Raw genomic sequence first — 16336 nt, 5'->3', positions numbered from 1 at the left:
CCCACCGGCCAAAGGAAACGCAGACCGGCGAGAGCCAGCACAGCCGCCGGCCCGCCACCCCGGCCTCGCTCACCCGCCTCCTCCATCGGCCTCACTGATCGGAACGGCACGGGCACACAGACACAGACATGCACACGCACATGCGCGCACACACGCATACACGCACGCACACGTGTGAAAGGGTTTGCTAGCAAAGCTCCATGGGGCCAAGCCGCCCGGGATCGTCCGACTGTGGGAACGACCGATGCGAGTGACACGCGCACAACCTGGAGGCCAGGGATGTTTTCTTTGGAACATTTCCCGACGGACACTTCCAGCTCCACAGCAGGAGGTAACAAACCTGACTCTTTCCTTAAAAATCTGAAACGATGCCTTTCTGATGGTCGGCAGCGCAAACCGGTCATCACCATTTGATCACGCGGGGAAGGCAAACGGGAGCATCAGAGCGCAGCCCCCGCCGGCGAGGAGGCTCGCGGGCCCTGGCGCCCAGAGGGCCCAGGGTGAGCCTGCGGCTTTGCGTCCCTGTAGGGAAACGGGGCGCGCCCAGTTCTCGCTGTCAAAGTCGACGGTCCATCCGGGAGATGCGGTCACACAGGCTTTTTGTTCACACAGCAAATGACCCCTGGCCTCGGGGCTGCCCCTGCCCGTGAGACTCCCAGGGCCCAGCGGGGAGGGGCCAGGCCCCCTCCGTGCAGGGACACCAGCCAGCTGGGTGCAGAGGCTTCGTCGAGGGCCGCGTCTTCAGTGGCCTCACCAGGCTGCGCGGGGCGTGGCGGCGGCTACAGCTTCGAGCTCAGACTCCCCGGGGCGGGCTTGTTGGCGGAAAACTCCGGCCACCAGGACGGCCTCTCCAGTACGCGGCGCTGCTGGAGGACGGCGCTCCAGAGGTTTCTGTAGAGCTGCAGAGAGGAGCAGGCACCCACGTGAGAGCTCCCTCCCGGCACCAGGTGTCGGAACCCGGGGGCTCTCCTGCCTCTATAACAACCTTAGGGAACTTACATCCAAGTGACATACACCTTTCCCCCGAGTGGGAAGCAACAGGGAAATGCAACGATAAAATGCACGGACATTAGCGGGAAACACCCCACTGGCCCTTTCCTTTGGAAATTCTCGCGAGGACAGACCCTGCGTCCGGTCGGTGGGGCCGCGGGGGGGTGGGCGTGGGCGGGTCTGCGCTCCTTGTTTGTGCTCGAGTCCGTCCCTGGCACCAGGGCGGCCGCTGGCACGTGGGGGTGCAGCCGAGCGGCAGAATGAGGGCCGTGGGGCTGGCCTCGCCACGTGGTCCCGGCCCCCCGGGCGGGCAGGCCTGGCGCTCACTGTCCCTCCGCCTGCCCAGCCGTCTCCTCCAGGACTTTCAGAACAAACAGCTCCCAGCCGAGTGGCCTCGTGGGAGAAAGAGCGAGCCAGCAGCGCAGAGGGGGCCGCGACAGCCACACCGGCTGACGGCCGACGGCCAAGTCTTCCCAGCTCCAGCTCAGTGAGCGCCCAGGTCGGAGCCGGGCAGCCCAGCCCCCGCTCACCGTGAGGGGACAGGGAAGGGCCTACTGTGTGTCTGGCTGGCGTGGACCCATGTTACCCTTCAGGGCCCCTCCCTGCACCTGCTAAACGCACTCAGCGCTGCGCTGCTCGCAGGACCCAGACGCAGGCTCTTCCTCCGGTCACACCCCGGGTACCGCCTGCAGGGGGGAGCTCGGCCCCGGTGCGTGCGTCTCAGACCCTCCCCACGGCCGCGCTTACTGGCTCCATATGGGCTTCTTGCCAGCAGCGCCTGGTTAAGGCATCAGGCCCCGAAGCCGGGAGGAATGAGCGCGAAAGAAACCGCCCTGACGGCGAGGTCTCCGCTGGCTGTGGGTCAAGGGGGCCCAGCGTGGGGACGGCCCTCCACCGCCCGCTGCCCTGGACGGTGCCCCTGCACAGCGGCCGCAGCTCTGGGGCTCAGCCACCTGGGCACCTCTCTCCGGGCAGACACTCCTATGCGATCTGGAGCGGGGGGGGGGGGGGGGGGGGGGGGGGCGACGGAAGGCGCCATTCCCGGGCGCTCCCGCCAGGCCACTGTTGCCTCTTCCTCAACTGCCCACCCACCCGGTTGCCTGCCAAGTCCCCATCCCCCAGGGCCAGCCCCTCTCCCCTGGGCCGAGAGCGCTGCCTCTGCAGCCCTGGCCACACCAGGGGACCAGGGGGGCTCTCCTGTCTCCTCCCCAGCACTCCTCACCCAGACCCTGGCTCTGCCGCGCTCTGGCCGGGCGACGCCTGCCTGGCTGGGAGTGGGTCTCTGCAGCGATTCTATGGGACTGCTCTGTCCGGCCCCCCCAGGCGCCCTGGGCCATGGGAGGTCAGGGCGCCGGCCCCCGGACAAGGCTGCCACGGCGTGCACCGTGACCGTGAGAGCGCCCCCTCAGGGTCCTCTGAGGACAGGCTCCTGACCCCTCAACCCCTGGGAGCCTGAGCTGCAGCAGGTCTCAGCAGAGAGGGCGGCCTTGGGCCCGGGTGACGGTAAGGCCTGCTCCATGCTGACACCTGAGGCACGTCCCCAGGCCTCCAGGGACAACGCTGCAGCGGGTGCAGCCTGGGAGGCACGGAGCAAAGTCATGTGGGGACATGGGGGTCAGGACCGAGCGCTTTGGGGTCACACAGCAGGACAGAGCGGCGGAGCCTGGGGCACCCCCCAGAGGCCAGAGAAGAGCTCGCGAGAGGCAGCAATCTGCTCAGAACTGAATGAAGGGCCCTGGTCCCGGCAGCGGGCACAGCAGGTGCAAAGGTCCTGGGGTGGGATGAGCCAGCAGGACAGAGCAGAGAGGCCCGTCAGCTGGAGGCCGGACGGCAGAGGAGCAGGCGCACGGTGACCTTGGAGGACCAGCACCGGCCAGGCTGCGCGGCTGGTGTGCGGGAGGGGAGCTGGGGGCGATCTCAGGGACCGGGGGGGGGGGGGGGGGGGGGCGGCTCAGTCAGGGGAGTAGCCTGAGGACACCTGCTTTTTGAGAAATCCCTGGGGCGGGGCCAGAGAGGAGGTTAGGGAGCCGCAGGGGGCCACCGGGAAGCAGGCTGCAGGGTGAGGGGCCCGGCTGATGGGGGAGCCAGCCCTGTGAGGTGGGGGAGCAGCCAGGCCTGGAGAGGGCCGTGGGCGAGTGTGAGGGAGGGAGGTGCGGCAGGGCCCGGCCCGCATCACAGCCCACGAGGGCGCGAGAGCCCCAAGTCTCAGAGGAAGGCTCTGGGGGATGAGACACTGACTCCTCCCTGCCCTGCTGCCATGTGACAACCTCCCGCAGGCGCCGGGAGACCCCTGGGCAGGTGGTCACCTAGGCCCGGCAGTGACCGGCCGGCCCCCCGCGCGGCCCCTGCACACACGGCGGCCCCACGGCACAGGCGGCCTTACCTCGCCGTCGGCTCTGCCAATCGGGGAGTCCAGGATAAAGTCAGGAGGGGCGATCACGTCGGTCAGGGCGACCGCGTCGTCTTTCAGCTGTTGGAAGACAAAGGCCACGGCTTGGCAAGGCCCCACGTCTCCATGGCGACCGCGGAGGAACAGAGCCCGGGAGCTTGTTGGGGGACCACTAGCAACGGTAACCCTAGCGCGCGGCCGATTCCCAGGGGGACCCGCGGACGGGGTCCCGGGCCGGCCTGGGAATGCTCTCACCAGGCCCGCTCCACGCACGACTCCAACCTTCTATGTCTCGTCACCGGGCCGGGCCTGGCCTGGTCGTAAAAGGGACGACCGACCGTAGCGCGTCGCCTGGTGCGCCTCTGGCCCTGACCCACCTGGGCAGCGGCCGTTCCCCTGCAGGGAAGGTGCCAGGGGCGCCGGGAGAGGCATTTCCGTGCCCCTGTGGGCGCTCCCAGGCCCACGGCCAGCGGTGCCCCCCGTCCTGCCCTACGCATTAGTGTTCAGTGTGGAATTTATAGGAGACGCCCAAGAATTTTCTTGAAATGCAAAAACACATTTTCCTCGTATAACCCTTGTGAGACGCCACAGCTGTGCTAGAAGCTGGGCGGGCCCCCCGAGCCCCTAAAGCAAGCGGTCAGCACCGAGCAACGCGGCCCGCGGCACAGCCCGGAGCAGTCCCCACGGGCGGACGCTGGCCTCCAGGGCACACTCTGTCCCAGGCCCGCACACCCCCCGACCTGCGGTCACAGATGAACCTGGGCCCCCTCCCCCCGGCGGGGGCGGGAGGCAGGGGCTGCGTTATTATACCTGCGCCCCTCAGGCCTTAGCCACAGAGGGAGCAGCGCGTGGGAGCACCAGGGGACAGCGGCTGTGACGTTACAAAGGGCAGCTCAAACACACACCACAGAGGACGGCCTCGGGTCACTGTCTCCCTGTGGGAAGGGGCAGACCATGGGGCTGCCCCTGCCTCGGGCAGGGAGCCGGCTGGTGCTACGGAACCCACCCTCAGGCTCAGACCCGCCAGACGTCTGCCTGCGGGGGCTGGCCGACCCTGGCCGCACTGCCGGGAGAACGCACGGCCCAGCCGCCGGGGGGCGTCTGGCGACCCCACGTGGAGCCCGGGCTCAGCGCCGGGCAGCGGCGTGGCCTGTGTGGCGGCCGCAGCACGTGGGGCGCTCTCGCTTTACATTAATTACAGTGAAAGGAAATTAAGCTCAGCCGCCGGCCGCACTGCCACGGCCGACACCCCAGTCAGTGGTGACCGGCGGGTCCCTGTGGGACGCTCCACTGGACAGAGCGCCATGGGCCGCGGAGGGGCTCGGCCACCTGAGTTCGTGCCACGAAATGAGGTTGGGCTACAGGCCGGGAGCCTGAGGTGCTCGGGGGAGAAGTAACGACTGTGGTGAAAGGGCCGGACGTGCCCGATTCTGGGGCCGTCCCACTAATCCCTCTCCCCGAAGTTTCGGGCCGGGGCAGAGTTCCTGGTAACTTCCCTGCTCTGCTGACGGCTGTGTGCACGAGGCGGAGTGCGGGAGCGGAGGTGAGAGCTGAGAGCGTGGGTGCAGAGGGGGACGCGGGAGCACGCGTTACAGGTGACACAGGGGCCGTGGGAACGTGGAGGGCCTCCCACTCACCTGGGAACACAGCTCCAGGATGGCGCCCTCCAGCATCTTCCCGGCTTGCTCCCCGGAAAAGTAGCCGCCTGCAAGCACAGCGCTGGTCACCGGGGTGGGAGCCAAGTCCTCAGCCACCCCCCAGGTAGGCTCCCTCCTGCAGCTTTCCGATCAGCCCCTCTCCGTGAAAGCATGTCACCGCCCCGCCCCAGCCGGCCTAGCGGTGACCCCTTGGCAGGACGCGGCCTCACGGAGCACGGCCAGGCCAGGGGCGGGGCTGCGGGAGGGAGCAAGGGCCTGGAGAGGCAGGCCTGGCCAGGCCTGAGGCGGTGGGCGGTCTGCGGGCACCCAGGGCAGAGGGGCTCCCTCTGAAGGCTGAGAGGAGGTTGGGGAGAGGGAAGCGTGGATGGTGCTGGGACACCCCGTGGGTGTGCAGGGAGCACGGGGCTGAGGGCTGGCAGGGCCGCGTGCAGAGCGGTGCCCTGGGGTAAGGGGCCATCTGGGGACAGGATGCCCCCACCTCCTCAGCCTCCCGGCCCCAGGCGAGGCGGCGGCCTGTGCACTGGGACGCATTGGCTGCGGCACCTGCCTGTTTGGTTTTGCTATGAAATCTGTGTGGCCCTAGAGCTGGCGTTTCTCAGGGAGAGGTCTCCGCCCTGTGCCCGCCCACCCTGTGCCCACCTACCCTGTGCCCGCACGCCCTGCCTGCACGCCCTCCAGCCCACCTCACCGCCCGCACCCTCACCGCCTCCTGGGGCAACAGCAGCCCAGGGGCAGCGTGGGCTCTTGGCAGGGGTGGGGGGGAGGCGTACTCCTCATTAGGCCCAGACACACACAGGCACCAGCAGAGCCGCGGGCTGTGCAGCATGAGCGTGGCTGGGGCGATTAGGAAAACACGTCTAAAGAGCTCTGTAGGGCGCGATTGGGAACAGCTGAGAAACGCAGGCCGCCCCGTTCCCCCGGCTCCCTGCATCCCCTCCCCCAGGATGCCCCCGGCGCCAGCTCTGCCCTCGTGCTTCCCGCTGTGCCCCGGCTCTCAGCACGGACGTGTCTGTCACCCAACCCGGACAGCAGCCGCTGAGCCAGCGAGGGCGCCCAGCGCCGGCGGCCTCACCTCGGTACAGCAGGGCCGTGTGCTGGCTCAGGGACCACAGGCCGTAGAGGGCGCTGAGCCGCTGGAGCACGGCCCGCAGCGGGGGCGGCACGTCGGGCTGGTGCGTGTGCTCGTGGAACCTGCGCACCACCGTGAGCTCCAGGAAGGCCAGCGCCAGCGAGCGGCAGCAGTAAACCTGCAAGAAAGGCGCCCTCGCAGGTGAGCCCCGCTGGGACCTCCCTGGCCCCGCGGTGAGCCCCGGCTGGGACCTCCCGGGCCCGCCAGCCACGTCATAGCGGCCACCCTGGAGCTGTGTGGAGAGGCCGCGCCCACAGCGAGGCTGCACAGATCACAGCCGCCCGACCCCGTGTCCCGGCTGTCTCACAGCACGGCTCCTGCAGCCGGCTTCCCAGGACATGAGGACCCGGGACAGTCTGCCCAGAGTGAGGCCCTGGATGTGCCCACCGAGGCCTGGGGGAGGGTGAAATGACTGAGCAGCCGTGCGACCTCACCTGAGCCCCCGCTGTGGCTCTGTAGGTCGGGACCCGGCTGTACCCCAGCCCCTCTAGGAGTCTGAGGCCTGTGCAACCCAAGGGCCCCCTCAGTAACCCCAGCTCAGGCCAATGGACGGCACCAGCGGGCACTTCAAACACGATGCCCTGTCTCTTCCACAGCCCAGCAGGGGGCACCATCCCCACAGCAGACCAGGCGGCCCGGGCTGGAGGGCTGGCCCCTCCGTGGGGACCGGCAGCACAGGCGTTAGGGTGAGAGATAAACTAAGGCGTTTGGAAGACACACTCACCTGGGAGTTATTTCTCGCTTCAAAGTCACTGCTTCCGGACCTCTTCTCCTGAGTTAGTTTCTGGTGACTCTCTCGGAGCAGGTAACAGACCAGCCACTCGTATGCCGCCAGGGGGACTTGGGGATGGAAACGGGAAAAAGTGACCCCAGAGCGCCCAGCAGGTGTCCGGTACTCGAGTAACAGAGCGCCCAGCAGGTGTCCGGTACTCGAGTAACAGAGCGCCCAGCAGGTGTCCGGTACTCGAGTAACAGAGCGCCCAGCAGGTGTCCGGTACTCGAGTAACAGAGCGCCCAGCAGGTGTCAGGTACTCGAGTAACAGAGCGCCCAGCAGGTGTCCGGTACTCGAGTAACAGAGCGCCCAGCAGGTGTCCGGTACTCGAGTAACAGAGCGCCCAGCAGGTGTCCGGTACTCGAGTAACAGAGCGCCCAGCAGGTGTCCGGTACTCGAGTAACAGAGCGCCCAGCAGGTGGCCGGTACTCGAGTAACAGAGCGCCCAGCAGGTGTCCGGTACTCGAGTAACAGAGCGCCCAGCAGGTGTCCGGTACTCGAGTAACAGAGCGCCCAGCAGGTGTCCGGTACTCGAGTAACAGAGCGCCCAGCAGGTGTCCGGTACTCGAGTAACAGAGCGCCCAGCAGGTGTCCGGTACTCGAGTAACAGAGCGCCCAGCAGGTGTCAGGTACTCGAGTAACAGAGCGCCCAGCAGGTGTCCGGTACTCGAGTAACAGAGCGCCCAGCAGGTGTCAGGTACTCGAGTAACAGAGCGCCCAGCAGGTGTCAGGTACTCGAGTAACAGAGCGCCCAGCAGGTGTCAGGTACTCGAGTAACAGAGCGCCCAGCAGGTGTCCGGTACTCGAGTAACAGAGCGCCCAGCAGGTGTCCGGTACTCGAGTAACAGAGCGCCCAGCAGGTGTCCGGTACTCGAGTAACAGAGCGCCCAGCAGGTGTCAGGTACTCGAGTAACAGAGCGCCCAGCAGGTGTCAGGTACTCGAGTAACAGAGCGCCCAGCAGGTGTCAGGTACTCGAGTAACAGAGCGCCCAGCAGGTGTCCGGTACTCGAGTAACAGAGCGCCCAGCAGGTGTCCGGTACTCGAGTAACAGAGCGCCCAGCAGGTGTCCGGTACTCGAGTAACAGAGCGCCCAGCAGGTGTCCGGTACTCGAGTAACAGAGCGCCCAGCAGGTGTCCGGTACTCGAGTAACAGAGCGCCCAGCAGGTGTCCGGTACTCGAGTAACAGAGCGCCCAGCAGGTGTCCGGTACTCGAGTAACAGAGCGCCCAGCAGGTGTCCGGTACTCGAGTAAAAGAGCGCCCAGCAGGTGTCCGGTACTCGAGTAAAAGAGCGCCCAGCAGGTGTCAGGTACTCGAGTAACAGAGCGCCCAGCAGGTGTCCGGTACTCGAGTAACAGAGCGCCCAGCAGGTGTCCGGTACTCGAGTAACAGAGCGCCCAGCAGGTGTCAGGTACTCGAGTAACAGAGCGCCCAGCAGGTGTCCGGTACTCGAGTAACAGAGCGCCCAGCAGGTGTCAGATACTCGAGTAACAGAGCGCCCAGCAGGTGTCCGGTACTCGAGTAACAGAGCGCCCAGCAGGTGGCCGGTACTCGAGTAACAGAGCGCCCAGCAGGTGTCCGGTACTCGAGTAACAGAGCGCCCAGCAGGTGTCCGGTACTCGAGTAACAGAGCGCCCAGCAGGTGGCCGGTACTCGAGTAACAGAGCGCCCAGCAGGTGTGAGCACCTGGCATGTATTGATGATGGGTGGGTGAGGTGGGTCCAGTATACAAACAGGGAAACTGAGGCACAGGACGGGGGCTGTCCAAGGGCCCCCACTGGGTGGTGGCCGGGACAGGCCCAGGTGAGGGTGCTTCCTGGCTCTGGCGAGAAGCCATCCCCCCTCCACACTATCCTGGCAGCCACCCTCCACTGGCCGCCTCTCTGTGCCGGCTACGCTGCGGCCGGTGTCACGCGCCTGGTGTGGATGGAAGGGGGCACGTGCCCTCAGCGTCACGGGCGCTGGCCTGGACATCGGGACAACTCCCGGCACAGGGTGGGCTGCGGCTGACGTTCCACCCGGCGCTTCATGCCGACCAGGCGCGTCCCAGAACCCGGGACCCTCCGAGCACCTGCCCACGAAACGTCACTCCCTCCACGGAGGACCCGGCAGGGGGCACCCTGCACGTGGGAGGTGTGGCTGGCCACATGGCTCTGAGTCTTTGTATTGGGGGGCCCTGCACCCACAGAGTGTCCTTCCACGGGGGCGGCCGAGGAGGCAGACACAGGGCGGCGGCCAGGTGGCGATGGAGGCCGACCAGCCCAATGAGGCCACGAGCCCCGAACTCCGGGAGCCACCAAAGACAAGAGACAAGGGGGACCTGCCCAAACCTCCAAGGGGCCCACCCAGGCCTGGCCAGGGCTTGCTGTCTTCACACCATTTGTGGGGCTTTGTCATGGCCGCCCAGGACGCTGACACCACGGGCGGCCCAGGGCACACGCCGGAGCCTTCGGCTGCCCTGCAGGACAACCCTGAAAACCTCGGCGACGCTGGACACCCACGTGGACACGATGGAGCCCACGTGACAGACGCCTGTGCGGGGTCCGCGGCTCTGCTGCTGCCTGAGCCTCCCCAGCTGAGGTGACGGACCGTCACCGACTCCTCCTCCATCTCTTTACGTGGCCGGGGGGGGGGGGGGGCACGCCCACCAGCCAGGCCCCGAGGGCCCCATCTGCAGTTTGCTGTGATGTGAACAGAGCCAGCTTGATACAGGAGCTGTGGGAACGGCCTTTGCTGGAAACTCCACTCTTAGCTGCCAGTTTTGTAGAAGAAAGTACATCACGCTGCTTCGGGGTGTCCACGTGGAAGGAAGAGACCCCGCGAGCATGCGAGCGCGAGGGTCCTGGAATTCTTGGGGGGTGAGCCATCATCACAGCCAGCTCCTCGGGGGGCCGCGCAGGCTCAGGGCCTTCCGTGGTCACGGATGCCCTTCCGGGCCCCCCCCGGCCCGGCCCCTCTGCACCCCCATACTCTCCTCACCGTGTCGGGGCGTCCCCACCCCAGCATGGCCCTGCCCTTCCACGCACACCCCCTCTTAAACCCCCCACTGTCACTGTCCCCTCCACTCACTCCAGGGCCTGCCGCTCCACCGGCCTCAGTCCTGCTGAGCACACCCGCTGGGAACATGACTCATCCTGTGACCCCTGAACTCCCAGCATCAGCCAAAGCGCCCCTCTCGCCCGGCCGCTCAGCCACCTTCGGGCCACCTCCCCTGCCCCCAGCCTGCGCCAGCTTCCTGCTGCCCCCCCCTCCCCGAGGCAGGCGGGCTCTGACCCAGGGGCACGTGGACAGCAAGGCCCGCCGGACGCAGGCCCCGTTCCCCAGCCCCCCAGGTCCAGGGGCCACCTGTTCCTCACCAGTGCCCACACGCCCTTCACCCCCCTGTGCTCCTGTGTGGCCCACACACGAGACCCAGCTCATGAGCCACCGCAGAGCTCACCTGCACCTCTTGTCCCCGAGGGAGTCCGAGACAGTGGCCCCCCCAACGGTGGCCAGCACCCCACCCTGCCCCCGCCGAGAGCACCATGGGCCAGGCCCCACCAGGCGCAGCACAGGCCCCTGCATTCCCTCCCTGACCATTACGAGGGACAATGGGGCACAGAGGGTTAGGTGCCCAGCCCGTCACACTGAGGGGCACGTACACACGATTGTCAGAGCAGCAAACACTCGTAGCTGCAACCACGTAACGTTTTTGCCAAGAGCCAACTGCAGAAGTGGCCTGGCATCGCTCAGCGGGGTGCAGGCCTCGGGGCAGGGCCCTTCGGGAAGCCCACCCCCCTGCACACGCATGTGCGTAATCAGGGCCCGGAGGGAGCCTGCCCCACCCTCTCCAATAATCGTCTAATTCCCCGAAGGAAAACCTCCCGCCCTGCCTGCTCCAGGCGACGCTGCGGAGGCCGCGCCCCAGGCCCTCCGCGCCCCAGGCCCTCCCAGCTCCAGGCCCTCCCAGCTCCAGGCCGTAAATCTCCGGCAGCTGTGACTGAGGGCCGGCTAAGGCGAAGGCGGCGGGGCTGTGGGCAGATGACCGAATGCCCTGGGGACGGGGCTGGCCGCGCGCACGCTCCCTTCTCTGTGCTCCGGCAGAAGGCCAGGGGCGGTGCCAAGCCACTCTCGCCATGTAAACTTTAGCTGCGTTTTTTTTCCTCCAGAAAATGTTTTCACGTTGTTGGATCTTGCAGAAACTAGGGCACTCGGAGGAAAACAGATGACGCGGCCCTGGCGCCCGTGTGGAGGCCGGTCCAGACACTGCGCTGTGTCCGGTGTCCGAGGGACGGCGCGTGAGAGGTGGGGTGCACGGGCGCGGTGGGCACACGAGGCTGGCGAGCACACGAGGCTGGCGGGCACATGAGGCTGGCGGGCACATGTGAGGCTGGCGGGCATATGAGGCTGGCGGGCATATGAGGCTGGCGGGCACACGAGGCTGGCGAGCACACGAGGCTGGCGGGCACATGAGGCTGGCGGGCACATGTGAGGCTGGCGGGCATATGAGGCTGGCGGGCATATGAGGCTGGCGGGCACACGGAGGCTGGAGGGCACATGTGAGGCTGGCGGGCATATGATGCTGGCGGGCATACGGAGGCTGGCGGGCACATGTGAGGCTGGCAGGCACATGTGAGGCTGGCGGGCATATGAGGCTGGCGGGCACACGGAGGCTGGCGGGCATATGAGGCTGGCGGGCATATGAGGCTGGCGGGCACACGGAGGCTGGTGGGCATATGAGGCTGGCAGGCATATGAGGCTGGCGGGCACATGGAGGCTGGCGGGCACATGTGAGGCCGGCGGGCACATGGTTTACGGTTTGTTTACATCGGTGATGGCTTCAGGGAGGAGCTGTTGATGGGGCTGGTCCTCCTGGGTGGTGATGTCTCCCCAGGGCTTTTTGGGGCGACATTGGGGGGGCTGCACCCCTCAGAAGCACCTTCTCTGGCGTCCCCTGCACTCCAGGCAGACGAGGTCCATTAGCGAGTGTCAGAGCAGCCGCCGCGAGGCTGGGCCGTGAGGAGGGAGGGTCATTGGCTGAAGCTTCCGGACGACACTGGCGATGGCGACGGTGACGACGTGGACGGGGCGGACGGGCCGGCGCTGCTGCCGTCTCCTCCCCGGAAGAGCCTGCAGCTGCTGAGCTACAGCACCACACGCTCTGTCCTCTGTGTAGGGGTGTCTGCTCCTTCACCCCAGGCCCCAGCAGCGCCCCAGGGGACACGCACACGGGTCCCCCACCAGAGGCTCTGCGAACGGCGTGCAGGATCAGGGCCCCTTGGCGGGGAGTCTGTGGCAGGGGTGACCACGTGGCGACGAACGCCGAGCTGAGCTCCGCGCATCAGCTCCTCGTCCTCAGGAAAGCCCGCCGCGGCAGCCACCGCTGTGACCCGGGCGTAGAGAGAGACCGAGGCAGGAGGGGGCGGGGGGGGACCTGCCCGAGGGGAGGGGCCGGGAGCGGAGCAGGCCCAGCCCGTGGGGGCCACCGCCTTGCAGACCTGCTGCTCCGACCGGGCCTCGCGGTGCCCGTGTGCGGCCGACCCCGTGCCGGCCACCCGCACCCCACAAGACGGCCCAAGGAGGAGCTGCACACACGCCTGCAGGGAACACAGGCCCTCCCCCGGGGGAGGCCAAGGAAGGCCCTGGGCGGCCCCCGCTTCCGGGACGAGGCCTGCGGGAGGGGACTGGCTGCCTCTGTCCACCGTGCAGCCCGCGCCTGCTCAGTGTGGGCACAGGGGACGCTGGCAGACTAGTGCGGGCACGCCAACGCCCAGGCCCTCCTGGGCCCCGTGGCCGCCGGCACCTGGCGCAGAGGGGGGCTGGGGCGGGGGGTGGCTTACCCGCGGAGTCCAGGCAGTCCTGCAGGCTGGTCACCGCGAACCGCCGGCCGAGCAGGGCGGGGTAGGCCGCCAGGAAGTCCGCGCACTTCAGCGGGCTCTCGAGGCGGGCGCCACCTGGGAGCACTCAGTCACCGGGGAGCCCGAGGCCCCACGCACAGCGCGTGCCCGGGAGGGTCCCCCCACCCGCCTCAGCAATGACGGGGGAGGGGCCGGGCACATGGCGCGACCCCTCCCGCCCTCAAACACAGAGCCAGCTGAGGGAAGAGCGAACTCTGGGGGCCCGAGAACCCACGCCCGTGCGAGGTCAGGGCGCCTCAGCTCAGCGGAGCCTCACCTGGGCCCCCTGCGCCGGCAGCCCGAGCAGGTGATGCTCACCTGGGCCCCCCTGCGCCGGCAGCCCGAGCAGGTGATGCTCACCCGGGCCCCCTGCGCCGGCAGCCCGAGCAGGTGATGCTCACCCGGGGGGCAGGTGATGCTCACCTGGGCCCCCCTGCGCCGGCAGCCCGAGCAGGTGATGCTCACCCGGGCCCCCTGCGCCGGCAGCCCGAGCAGGTGATGCTCACCCGGGCCCCCTGCGCCGGCAGCCCGAGCAGGTGATGCTCACCCGGGCCCCCTGCGCCGGCAGCCCGAGCAGGTGATGCTCACCCGGGCCCCCTGCGCCGGCAGCCCGAGCAGGTGATGCTCACCCGGGCCCCCTGCGCCGGCAGCCCGAGCAGGTGATGCTCACCCGGGCCCCCTGCGCCGGCAGCCCGAGCAGGTGATGCTCACCCGGGGGGCAGGTGATGCTCACCTGGGCCCCCCTGCGCCGGCAGCCCGAGCAGGTGATGCTCACCCGGGCCCCCTGCGCCGGCAGCCCGAGCAGGTGATGCTCACCCGGGCCCCCTGCGCCGGCAGCCCGAGCAGGTGATGCTCACCCGGGCCCCCTGCGCCGGCAGCCCGAGCAGGTGATGCTCACCCGGGGGGCAGGTGATGCTCACCTGGGCCCCCCTGCGCCGGCAGCCCGAGCAGGTGATGCTCACCTGGGCCCCCCTGCGCCAGCAGCCCGAGCAGGTAGTTGCTGGTCTGCTGCAGCAGCACGTTGTTGTCGCCTTCGTACGTGCAGTTGGGGTCGTTGTCGTTCCTGAGGTCGCCCAGGCGGTTCACTGCAACGAGCCCACGGGTTTCCGTCACTTCAGGTGCACGTGGCAGGAATGCCGTCACCCTGGGAACGCAAGGTCCGGCCAGGGTGGGGCGGGGACACGGCACTTGCTCCACGCGCTCCCCCCCACCCCCGGCCACACGGCCTGCGCGCTGGGGGCAGTGGAGCCGGAAGGACGCTCGGTGCCGGCCCGGGGGGCCCGCGGGAGCCAGCAGCCCCTGAGAAATGCAGCACAGTGAGCACGCAAGCAGCGTGCCGGGGTCGGGGTGGAGGAGGTGGCGGAGGGCACGGAGGGATGGAAGGTGAGGGGAGAATTAAATTAAAAGGTTAAAAAGCACGCCGTCCTCAGCACCCTCCTCGCGAGGCACCTGGCCGAAGCTGCCTGCAGCGTGGGGGTCCTGAGTGAACCCCTCTTCTTACACAGGGGGCCTGCCCAGCTGAAGGAGACGCTCACGTTTCTCCTGTGGTCTCTCTAGCTGGTTAATTACCCCGGATTGTTTACATATTTTGCAAGGTGTGCCCTCCAGGCCCTCATCACCGGTTGGGTGGCCTTCCTCTGGGGAGAATGTTCTCGGACCCAGGCCGAGGGCGGGGCCAGCAGGGAAAAGTGGAGTCCGCCCCTCAGGGTCACATGCTGCTGGGCAGGGGCCCCTGTCACACCCGATTGATCGGTGGATCGTTCTGGACTCGCCGCCCCTGCCAGGGCCAGGCCGCTGCAGGGAGGGGCTGGGAGCCCTTAGAGCAGTGGTTCTCAACCTTGGCTGCACATTCGAATCACCTGGGAATCTTTTTAAAATCCTGATTCCTGGGCCTCATCCTCCGGAAATTCTGTTTCTTTGTTACTAATGTTGTGGCCCCACCCCGTAACAAAGAAACAGAAGTTCCGGAGGATGAGGCCCAGAAACCAGGGTTTTAAAAAGATTCCCAGGTGATTCGAATGTGCAGCCAAGGTTGAGAACCACTGACTTAGAGAAAGTTTGCAATCGCCTTGCAAGCCAAAGGGGCCCCCCCCCCCCCGGCACCCCCGAACCCCCCCCCCCCCGCTGCGCTCAGCCCTGGGGTGCGAGCCCTGCGCTTGTCTGCGCGAGGACACTCGATTGGGCGTTTCTGTTGTCTGCAATGCCGCAAGATTCAATGCCTCATTCTAAACTATTCATAGCGTCTCCCAGAGCTACAGCAACAAACAAAAACTACAAAGAGCATTTCGTGGAAGACAAAGCACGCAAGGAACCCGTGTGGAGCCGTGGTTTCCAGCTCGTCAGTTAGTGACGGGGGGAGGCGGAGCGTGGGGCGCCGAGGGCCACGCCGGCCGCCCTGCTCGAGAAGCACCTGGGACGGCCCGCGGGAAGGCGCACGTATCCCCAGCCGTCCCCAGGGCGCCCCGACTCGGCCAGAGCCTGAGACGCTGTCGGAGGTTTGAACTGTCAGGGCTCTGCCAAGTCTGTTGTTCGATGTGCACGCGGCCTTCTCAGAGGGACCGGGACTTCACCAGTCACTCGAGGTGGGGACACAGGAAGTTGGGCAGGCCAGCTGCAAGTAATAGCGACTGTAATCCGGATAATTCAAGAAACAACAGCCAATAAAAGCCTCAGAGCACGTCCTGGACGCCCGACACTGTGCCAAATGCTTTGTGTGCATTAATTCACTTAGCCGGTGCCAGAACCTCCATTGTGGGATCGTATCTGCACCCCCTTTCCACAGGGGAGAACGCTGAGGCTCAGCAGGGGCAGGTGGCTTGCTCACGGTGACAAGGCTAGAGTGGCAGAGCCAGGACGGGTTGCCCACTCTCTTACCCACACACCAGCTGACCAACCAACAGCCAAGGCCACTAAGAACTTATTTTTCCTGTTTAACAGTTTTTCATCAGAACAAAAGTTGATGTCGATTTACTGCCAAGTCCTTAACCAGAAAGTTATGATTCAAACGAAGAGATGATCTCCTCCCCGCTCTGGTGTGTAGGGGCTCCCTCGGGGTCCTCCACACCCCCCCCCCCCGCCCCGAGTTCCATGTTTCCAGGAATACTGGGCATCGGAACACGGGGACCGTCCAGGGCAGGGTGGCGGCAAACTTGCGAAGGGCCAGACAGCGACCGTTTCAGGCTCTGTCGGGACCACTGAGCGACCGATGCAGGGTGAGCACGGCCATGGGAAATGTGGGAAGGGGTGGCCATGAAAGCCGGGGGTAGCCGGTCTGGCCCGGGAGGCCGCAGTGTGCCGACCCCCGGTCTGGAGCGAGTGGGAGGGGTAAGGACAGAAAACGGTCACTCGCGTCTCTAAAACCTACCGGCCAGGTAGCCGTGGCCTCCGCACGCCTCGCGGCACTCCTGGATCCCCCGCTGGGCCGTCCATGAGGCCAGGGGCTTGCCGGCCGACGCCAAGGCGTGGATCTCACGTCCCAGCTCTGCCTTGAGGAGGAATGCAAAGGGCACAGTGAACAGAGG

General features: G+C 67.0%; 1 protein-coding gene across 4 annotated transcripts in view; it reads right to left on the bottom strand.

The window, feature by feature from the left end:
* Positions 1-266: 266 nt before the first annotated feature.
* ACOX3 (acyl-CoA oxidase 3, pristanoyl) overlaps positions 267-16336 on the bottom strand; it is a 31903-nt gene continuing 15833 nt past the window's right edge. For all 4 annotated transcript variants that reach the window (XM_036327796.1, XM_036327804.1, XM_036327811.1 and 1 more), the window contains exons 11-18: positions 16180-16300; positions 13778-13900; positions 12759-12872; positions 6891-7006; positions 6110-6284; positions 5017-5084; positions 3374-3460; positions 267-899 (exon numbers count right to left, since the gene is read on the bottom strand). In XM_036327796.1, the coding sequence (XP_036183689.1) occupies positions 780-899; positions 3374-3460; positions 5017-5084; positions 6110-6284; positions 6891-7006; positions 12759-12872; positions 13778-13900; positions 16180-16300 (924 nt within the window). In that variant the 3' untranslated portion in view covers positions 267-779. The remainder of the gene's footprint in view (positions 900-3373; positions 3461-5016; positions 5085-6109; positions 6285-6890; positions 7007-12758; positions 12873-13777; positions 13901-16179; positions 16301-16336) is intronic.

Source organism: Myotis myotis, unplaced genomic scaffold (genome assembly GCF_014108235.1).
Source record: "Myotis myotis isolate mMyoMyo1 unplaced genomic scaffold, mMyoMyo1.p scaffold_m19_p_1, whole genome shotgun sequence".
NCBI classification, from domain to species: Eukaryota; Metazoa; Chordata; class Mammalia; order Chiroptera; family Vespertilionidae; genus Myotis; species Myotis myotis.
This window is presented reverse-complemented; position numbering and strand designations above follow the sequence as displayed.